Raw genomic sequence first — 9,320 nt, forward strand, 5'->3', positions numbered from 1 at the left:
AAAAAAAAAAAAAAAATGCATAGGTGATCCAGTTCTATCCTGTCTCTCAAACTCTGCCAGGGAAAGGAGCTCAGAGCCTTACACCCCAGGCCTATCCAAAGTTATTCTCAGATGTAACTGGGGATGGCTATTGATAGACAGCAGCCTATACCACACTCTGCTCTCCACAGTCCTCATCAATGAACAAGGGGGTAGAGCAGAGGCCAAGACACTGGCAAGGGGGCTATGGGGAGAGCAAACTTCACAGCCTCTGCAAGTTCCAACATCTTCACCCCTAGGATGTTTGAATTTACCTGCAATATCCCCCTGGAGAAGGACCTAGAGATCCAGCTATTTGACTTTGACCTATTCTCACCTGATGATAAGATCGGAACCACAGTCATTGACCTCGAAAACCGTCTCCTGTCTGGCTTTGGAGCTCGTTGTGGGCTCTCCAAATCTTACTGCCAGTGAGTGGTCCTGTCCAGGGAAAGGGAATGCAGGTGGGGAGGAGTGAGCCCACAGCTCTCTGGAAAGAGGCCTGCATCCTGGGCTGTGAACCAGGACCCAGACTTGCCTTGTCTCCCCTATGTATCCACCACTGGTCATCCTACAGCTCAACCCAGTGTCCTCCAAGACAAGCTCTTCTCACTTCTTCCTCTCTCATATCCCACAGGTCAGGACCCTTCAAGTGGCGGGATCAGCTGCCCCCAAGCTATCTCCTGGAGCTCCATGCCAAGCGGAAAGGGTTGCCTCCTCCTCTGTTCAACCCTGAGGATGACTCTATTATTTACAATGAGAAAATATTTAAGCTGATGCATTTTGGTGAGAAGCACAGCACTCCACTCAAAAGCATACACACAGACCTCTGAAATGTGTATGGTTCCAAAAGGGCAACAGATTGGGTGGGGAGAAGGGAGAGGACAAGGAGAGCTCTCCTCTGAGCCAGAGAGCCTAGCACTTTCCCCTTTATTCCTATAGCGGGTTACCAAGTTCACTCCCCAGGCTAGGATGGGGAGGGTGGGGGATAGGAAGGCGAATGACCTGGAAATCCCCCTCCAACCCAGAGCCCGACCCCCCTACTGTTCCTGGTCTGGGACCCAAGAAGGAACGCCTTGCACTGTACCTCCTGCACACCCAGGGACTGGTCCCTGAGCATGTGGAGACGCGCACACTATACAGTGACAGCCAGCCAGGCATTGACCAGGTAAGAGACTGGAGGAGCTTGATCAGGAGATAAGGGTGCCCACCCACCCAGATGGAGCTAAGCATTTGGGTATGCACATGCACAGAAGACAACCATGTTTTACACATTAGTAAACAGGAAGTTCCAGGGATAGTAATAATGACACTTACAATGGAAAAGTTTTTTTGTTGTTGCAGTTTGGCCAGGGACGGGTTTGAACCCACCACCCTCAGTATATGGGGTGGGCGCCCTACTCACTGAGTCACAGGCACCTCCCAGAATGGAAAAGTTCAGAGCTGGAAGGGTCATCTACAAGAAACAAGGCATGGGCTCGGCACCTGTGGCTCAAGTGGCTAAGGCGCCAGCCACACACCTAAGGTGGCAGGTTCGAATCCAGCCCGGGCCCGCCAAATAACAATGATGGCTGCAACCAAAAAATAGGCGTTGTGGTGGGTGCCTGTGGTCCCAGCTACTTGGGAGGCTGAGGCAGGAAACTCGCTTGAGCCCAGGAGTTGGAGGTTGCTGTAAGCTGTGATGCCATAGCACTCTACCCAGGGGGACAGCTTGAGGCTCTGTTTCAAAAAAAAAAAAAAAAAGAAACAAGGCATGGCTCAGCACCCATAGCTCAGTGGTTATGGTGCCAGCCACATTCACCAAGGCTGGTGGGTTAGAACCCAGCTCCAGCCTGCTAAAAACAATGACAACTGCAACAAAAAACAGCCAGGCGTTGTGGTGGGCACCTAGTCCCAGCTACTTGGGAGGCTGAGGCAAGAAAATCGCTTAAGCCCAAGAGTTTGAGGTTGCTGTGAGCTATGACACCACAGTACTCTACCGAGGATGACATAGTGACACTCTGTCTCAAAAAAAATAAAAAGTAAAAAAGTGAAACAAGGCATGCACCCACAATGGGAGGCACTAAAGAGCCCTCCCAGCCACTGCTGTCACTGTCTTCAATCTCTTACAAGAGGAGGGAAGGTGGCCCTGCAGGTCAGACAGCACAGACATTATAACCCTGGTTCTGGCTGTTAATTGCAGCCTGTCGCTCCACAACCAGGAACCCCAAAGAAAGGAATAAAAATCCCCAAAGGCACCCTAACTGTTATTCACCCTGCAGCCACCATAATGGCTTATCTCATTCTCCAAATTTCTCAGGTTGATACCACATTCTAGATACAAAGTCCTCTGATGGGCATTTTTATTAAAAAAAATTCTCATTAGGGAGGTGCCTGTGGCTTAAGGTGTAGGGTGCCAGCCCCATATACCTGGTGTGGCGGGTTCAAGCCTGGCCCCAGCCAAAAACTGCAAAAAAAAAAAATTCTCATTAAACTTATTTTCTTGTGTGGGGCGTGGCAGATCACACCTATAATCCTAGCACTCTGGGAGGCCAAGGCAGGTGGATCATCTGAGCTTGTCTGTAGTCCCAGGTACTTGGCCAGGTGTTTGAGGCAAGAGGATGATGGATTGAACCCAGGAGTTTGAAGTTGCTGTGAACTATGATGGCACAGCACTCTACCCAGGGTGACAGAGTGAGACTTTGTCTCAAAAATAAACAAATAAAGTCAACTTTTTTTCTGAAACAAAGTCAACTTCAAAAGAATAAAATTAGGTCAGGTAATTTCCAAGAAAATATCTGTTTTCCAATGTTGGCAGTTCTCCCATGTTTTTTTTTTTTTTTTTTGAGCCACAGGTGCCGCCCTCCCCTTTCATGTTTTTCCTCTTTTCTCTGCATTTTGGCCTTATCTTCTTTCTTAGACCTCTGTATGTTGTGGCTAGCTTAACATCCTTAGGTGTAATTACACATCATAAAATGACCTGGACATGTGAAGTGACCATTTGATTTCCTCATACTCAGGGTTACTGATCTGCTTAATAAATGAAGCCTCAATCTCAATCTGGAGCCCTGTCCAGACAGGGCATTTAGCATAACCTGCTGAGCGGAATTAATGCTTTAAATCTCAGTCTTAAGTGAAATCCCAGAACCACACCATCAGCTTTGAAGCCATCATGCCCTAACCTCACTGCACTATTCTCCCAGCCAAAAAAAGAAGAAAAAAAAGGAAAATGGTGGGTGATCCACTGGGTCCTCACTGGTACCTCTATACCTTACACCCTTCAGTGTTGGGAACACAGCCTCAAAAATTGTCAGAACCTGAGACAGAACACCCAGGCCAGCCTGCTGAGCACAGAAGCTAGCAACCCTCAACCAGCTAATCTGTCTTGGCTCTAGGGAAAGGTACAAATGTGGGTGGACATCTTCCCTAAGAAGGTAGGGCCTCCTGGCCCCCGAGTCGACATCAGCCCCAGAAAGCCTAAACGGTGAGTGACAGCCCATTTCCCAAGTACAGTTCTGCCTCCCCTGGGTACAGAGCACTACTGTCCTCAAATGCCTACTTGCAGTAATTCTTTTCTCTACTGGGAAGAGAAGTAGCTCTACTGGGAGATTTCTTTCCCCAAATTCCCAAATTCAGCAAGAGCATGGAGGGCAGCCCCCTGGGGCCTCTCTTCCCTCACTAAGGCTGCAGCTGGGGAGCTACTCCTCAGCAAAGCCTCAGAGCACAGTGGCTGCAGGTATGAGCTACGCTGCATCATCTGGCAGACTTCCCACGTGGACCTGGTGGATAGCAGTTTAAGTGGACAGAAGTCAAGTGACATCTATGTCAAAGGGTAAGGGAGAGGAGTCAGGTTCCAGCAGAGGCCCTTGATCTCCTAGTTCTGTCATTCTGCTGGGGATTCTAAATCCCAAGAGGACACCTCTCTAATTCTACCTGTGCCTGGTGCCAGCTGGGTAGCCCTTCCTACAGGGCTTCAGCTTGGGGATGGGAACAATACACATGAACCTGGGGTAAAAGGACTCTGGCCCCAGGTGGTTATACGGCCTAGAGGAAGACATGCAGAAAACAGATATCCACTACCACTCCTTGGCTGGGGAGGGCAACTTCAACTGGCGGTTCATCTTTACCATGGACTACCTAGCAGCAGAGCGTGTGTGCATCCACAGCCAGAAGGTAATAGGCCTGGGGACATGGAGTGCGCACCCTCACACCTCAGGCTCCAGGAGCTCCTGCTCTTCCTCCCTCTAGAAGCCTACAAGCTGTTTTAGAACATTAGAAACATGTCCTTAGACTGAAACCCTTTCTTGATAATCCATCACTGCTGGGTAGTGGGCTACTAAGGTGTCTAAGGGACATTTTTCTGCCATCCTCCAGGAATACATTTGGAGCCTGGACCCCACGTCAACAAAGTTCCCACCCAGGCTCATCATCCAGGTCTGGGACAATGACATCTTCTCCCCTGATGACTTCTTAGGTGAGGTCCTAGCACAGGGCTTGTGACCATTGAACAGGGAGCTCCTTCTTGCTGACAGCATTTCTCTGGACTCAGGGGTCCTGGAGCTGGATTTGTCTGACATGCCCTTCCCTGCTCGGCACGCCTACCAGTGTTCCATCACGGTGATGAATCCTGACCCCAAGTGGCCCAGTTTCCTCCAACACAAGTCCTTTTCCCTCTTTAAGAAGAAGACAGTAACTGGCTGGTGGCCTTGCCAGGTCCTCGATGAAGGCAAATGGCGCTTGTCGGTAGGAGCTGGGGAGTAGGACTGCTCTGCTACATAACCTGGCTTTAACAGATTTCCAGGGACCTTAACTAAATCCTTTTTCACCTTTCTGAAACCTGGGAAGAGGTCCTAAAACTATCTTGCTCCCTCTATCTGAACTCAGCCTCCCATTTACCCTGTGGTGTTCCTAGGGTAAAGTAAAGATGACTCTTGAGATTCTATCAGAGAAGGAAGCTTTAATCAAGCCAGCTGGGAGAGGCCAGTCGGAACCCAACCAATATCCTACACTTCATCCTCCCCTGTAAGGGTCGTATGTGGCAGAGGCACCAAATCTTTCTTTCTCCTCAGTCTGTATGGGGTGGTGACCAGTAGGCCTGCAGGTGGAGAGGGATAATTACTTCCTATCACTGCAGCTCTGTGCTCAGTTACTATCTGGAGAACAGACTTGAGGGTGGGGTTGGGGGGGTAAGCAGAAGTTGGTTTTTGTTTAAAAAGAGTTCTTTGCTCAGGATTACTTGATCCAAATGTTTCCTCTACCCTCCACTCCCTGGCATCTCCCCTGTTCATGGATAGACGGGCTGAGAACACTCTCCTATGGTTGCGGTTACCTGTTCTAAACTTCTGCCATGCTTTGTGCAAACGCTACCGCTACAAAATCATAGCCTTTGTGGTCATACTGCTTATAGCACTTCTGCTGTTCAACTTTATCTATTCAGCTCCGGTGAGTGGCAACCATGGTGACAGGGACAAAGACACTAGTTGGTCCTGAGATGACTCTTAGGAAAGCACCTGCATGTTGCTACTTCAGGCTAACTGTTGTCTATTCTCTTTAGCACTATCTGGCCATGAAGTGGATCAAACCTGACCTTCGGCTATATCCTCCCGTTAAAATAGTAAACATCATAACCCCACTAAACTCCAGCAACGCCAACTCCTCCTTTCTCCAAACATCAAATCGGAACCTAACAGACCATGGGTTGAAACTTAAGAGACCGAACTATTCCCAGAACTTCCAGCTCTAATTCTCCCATGTTTGCCTAGCTTTTTGCCCCGCCATTGGGTTTCCTACCTGTTCCTCATTTCTGTCTTTGGGACATAAGCAAGGACCTAGAGATATCCTGGCTACTGTGTTCACAAACCACTTCCAACAAGAAGAGCAGAGCTGTAATTTTCCGCTGAAATAAACAAGTTTTATAACAGAGCCACCTTGTAATTTGGGGGGGCTGAAGAAAATATGAAAGGCTGAAAACACTGGCCCTTAAGACAAGACTCACAGGGACGGAAGTCATATGATCTTCACGCATCACCTCTAGTCCACATGGTCTCTTCACACTAAGAGGCTCTAAAGTCAGCTGGGTGTGGTGACTCACACCTGTAATCCTAGCACTCTGGGAGGCCAAGGTGAGTGGACTGCCTGAGCCCAGAAGTTGGAGACTAGCCTGAGCAAGAGCAAGACCACCATCTCTACTAAAAACAGAGAAACGTGGTAGTGTGTGTCTGTAGTCCCAGCTACTCGGGAAGCTGAGGCCAAGAGGATCATTTGTGCCCAGAAGTTTGAGAGTGCGGTGATTGGTGATGACACCATTGCCCTATAGCCCAGGTGACTGAGACTGTCTCCAAAAAAACCCCAAAGCATCCATGTACTCATGAGCTAGTATCACACAAACCCCACAGGTTGAATTTCTCACTCCACCACCACCACCTGTCTCCTCAGCTGAGACCCCCTCCTCCTGCACTGCTGCCTATGCTATCTCAAGATGGCATCCCAGATCCTCCTTAGCACACAAGTCCATGCAATCTCCCCTTGAACTCAAAAAGAAAACCAACATTTTCTTTTTTTAGTTTTCTCTGGTCCCAAGGCCAACCTTTACAGTTCAATTTGTTCTCTGGCATGCTGGAACTACTCTGCTATTATGCAGAAGAGCCCAACAGCCTGTGGTGGTTAACCAAGGACACAGTGCCCTGTGTCCAGCCAAAGCACTCCCCTCTTTCCTCATGGGGTAACCTGGGGGCTTTCCTGTCCTAGAAGGCAGAGCAAGGGCTGATAGGCTTGAGGCACAGAAAAAAGGCTTGGACCTTCCTCCAAACCCACTCTTAGAAGGAAGGACACTGAGTCAAAAGCTCGTGCTTGATTCCATCAGCCATTTTAAGAATTATGTTTAGGCTACAGAGATCTGTAAGAGAGCTCAGAGTTCCAGGCCCTTCAGGAGATTCTAGCCTGTAACCAACTTAATCATGGGGCAGACAGGTGAACAGCATGTTAACCCCTTGTCAGGTAAGGCAGTGGAATAAGGGTTGACACACAGAAGACAGCACCCAGGCTGTGCTGCTCAGAGACAACAAACTCTTAGGCACAGATGATAAGGGTCTAGTGCTCCTAGACTTGGAACATGAGACTAGCAACTATTTCTTATTCAGTAAGAAAAAGAAGCCAAATTCCCTCTTTGGGCAGTATTCAAGCTCAGGATATAAGAAGAAAGCTTCCATATACTTTCAACAAAATGGGATTCCCAAAATCATCACTACAAGACATGCAGCTAAGCAGGCTCTGCTGAGTCCAAAAGCATCCATACAAGGTCAGACCACATGATAAGGGTTGCTTTCAGTATCAAACTTGGGGCTAGTCAGTTTCACAGTTAATTCCATGGCATCCATGATCTCTCCCAAGCTTCTCTTGACTGGCACATAAACTTTCAGCCAAACTTGACTGAGGGCCTATAAGTAAGGGCCCTTGATTAGTAAGGCCACTGACATACCAAAAGATCTAAGAGAAAAGCTGGAGCAGTGAGCCAAAGCAGAAAGCACTCTCTCTAGAGCCACCTAATGAAGGCCAGTAAAACTAAATGAGTTGTGCAGTCCCAGGGCCCAATAGAGAGGCATTCAATGTCTTTCCCAGCTCAGGGTGCACACAGGATAATGAATGGAATTAAGAGAGAAAAGTGAGGCAGTGAAGACGTTTTCATCCTGGTTTCCAAAGAAAGTTCCTCAGGTAGACAGTTTTGGGCAAAAAGCAAAAACCAATGAATGGACAGCTGCAAGGTATGAGGCATTATCACTTTTCTATTCTTTGTGGATTTATAAATGAAGCAGAAGGGTCCACTGAGTCCAACAACAAGGCAGCCTGGGCCATCAAATTCTGGTCTGTGATTCTGGCATCACAAGTGCATAAATTTTCTCCATGCTTCTTTGCTCCTTGTGGAAGGACTGCGGGGAAAGGCACATCACAGCAGCATTGCCCTGGGGTGGGTGGCTTCTCAGACTGGAGTTATATGTCTCCATGGATGACCATGTGAATGCAGGGTTCCTGCATTCAAAGCTCCAGTGATAGAACAGTCTCTGACCAGCTGCTGGAGACCAGAGAAGACCTGCGAGGCTGTGTGCTCAGGCCAGCACCTGCTCCTCCCACATCTCATGGGTGACAGTCACAGAAGTGGTGGCAGCATGAGGGCTCAGTAGAAGCGCTTTCGGCTCTGTTCCTGCCATTTGTTGTAAAGTATGATACCAATAACAATGGCGAATACAGAAAACACCAGAGAAAAAAAGACGATGAGAAAAAGGGCCAGGCCACTCAGGGGTGGCAGTGGAGCTGTCACTGAGGAAATAAGAGAGAGGCAAGTTAGAAACAGGGAGCCCACCAATCCCCAGTTTCTGACACCTGTTTCTGGGGAGCCAGAGCTTAGACTTCCCCTTTTTAATTTAAAGACAAAGCAGCCTTCCTACTACTGATCTGTAACATGAAGACAAGTAGAAGGTGGGTTCCATATTCTTCAGATAAAGAACACAGAACATGACTGCTCTACATGCTCTGGGTGAAAGCCACCTCAGACCCCATGTAGTAGTGCAACTTCCTCCCCAACCACGCAACCACTTCCCAGGATCCCCAGTGCTCACTCTCAGGCAACTTCATATTGTCCACTGAGGGTAAGAACACATCTCGATGCAGCTTCTCCTCTTCTGGGGTTCTTTCCACTGTCAGCTCAAACAACTTCAGGGAAATGACATCATGATTATCTAGGGAAAAAAAGGAACAGGGATTATTCAAGTCACTCCAAAAAAGGTACATATTTTGGAGTATCTTAGTGCAAGCCCCTGATCCACAGCTAACTAGAGCTTGCCTTGCAAAAATAACTGAAACCTCTCCATTTTCTCAACTACAAGTAAGGAGACTGCCTGAGCCAGGGAATTCATAACCAGCCAGAACGACACAGCAAGACCTCCATCTCTAAATACTGCAAAAGGGCACAATAAAATTTTTGGCAGGTGAAGGAAACGTTCTGTATCTTGATTATGATGATGGCTACTTATGTGTAAATATCTGTCAAAACTCTTCAAACTGGACTGGGCATGATGGCTCACAACTATAATCCCAGCACTTTGGGAGGTTGACATGGGAGGAACACCTGACCCCAGGTGTTCAAGAGCAGCCTTGGCAACACAGCAAGACCTTATCTCTATAAAAAACAATTTTTTTTTCTTTTTTTGAGACAGAGTCTCACTACGTTGCCCTCAGTAGAGTGCCATGGCATCACAGCTCATAGCAACCTCAAACTCTTGGGCTTAAGTGATTCTCTTGCCTCAGCCTCCCAAGTAGCTGGGACTACA

At 48.1% G+C, this 9,320-nt stretch overlaps 2 protein-coding genes across 7 annotated transcripts in view; one reads left to right on the plus strand and one right to left on the minus strand.

Annotated features, from left to right (window-relative positions):
* FER1L5 (fer-1 like family member 5) overlaps nucleotides 1–5,744 on the plus strand; it is a 60,761-nt gene extending 55,017 nt beyond the window's left edge. The window contains exons 44-54 of the mRNA XM_012811024.2: nucleotides 279–449; nucleotides 656–804; nucleotides 1,047–1,186; nucleotides 3,393–3,481; nucleotides 3,734–3,829; nucleotides 4,029–4,170; nucleotides 4,372–4,471; nucleotides 4,547–4,740; nucleotides 4,910–5,019; nucleotides 5,292–5,439; nucleotides 5,552–5,744. Coding sequence (XP_012666478.1) covers nucleotides 279–449; nucleotides 656–804; nucleotides 1,047–1,186; nucleotides 3,393–3,481; nucleotides 3,734–3,829; nucleotides 4,029–4,170; nucleotides 4,372–4,471; nucleotides 4,547–4,740; nucleotides 4,910–5,019; nucleotides 5,292–5,439; nucleotides 5,552–5,740 — 1,528 coding nt within the window. The 3' untranslated portion in view covers nucleotides 5,741–5,744. The remainder of the gene's footprint in view (nucleotides 1–278; nucleotides 450–655; nucleotides 805–1,046; nucleotides 1,187–3,392; nucleotides 3,482–3,733; nucleotides 3,830–4,028; nucleotides 4,171–4,371; nucleotides 4,472–4,546; nucleotides 4,741–4,909; nucleotides 5,020–5,291; nucleotides 5,440–5,551) is intronic.
* Nucleotides 5,745–6,850: 1,106 nt separating this feature from the next.
* Nucleotides 6,851–9,320, minus strand: part of LMAN2L (lectin, mannose binding 2 like) — a 34,523-nt gene continuing 32,053 nt past the window's right edge. For 4 of the 6 annotated variants that reach the window (XM_023518808.1, XM_023518809.1, XM_003799276.3 and 1 more), the window contains 2 exons: nucleotides 8,610–8,729; nucleotides 6,851–8,310 (listed from right to left, as the gene is read on the minus strand). In XM_023518808.1, coding sequence (XP_023374576.1) covers nucleotides 8,168–8,310; nucleotides 8,610–8,729 — 263 coding nt within the window. In that variant the 3' untranslated portion in view covers nucleotides 6,851–8,167. The remainder of the gene's footprint in view (nucleotides 8,311–8,609; nucleotides 8,730–9,320) is intronic. The other 2 variants (XM_023518807.1, XM_023518811.1) reach the window with 1 other exon arrangement.

This window comes from Otolemur garnettii, unplaced genomic scaffold, assembly GCF_000181295.1.
Source record: "Otolemur garnettii isolate 467f Iridium unplaced genomic scaffold, OtoGar3 scaffold00148, whole genome shotgun sequence".
Taxonomy (NCBI): Eukaryota; Metazoa; Chordata; class Mammalia; order Primates; family Galagidae; genus Otolemur; species Otolemur garnettii.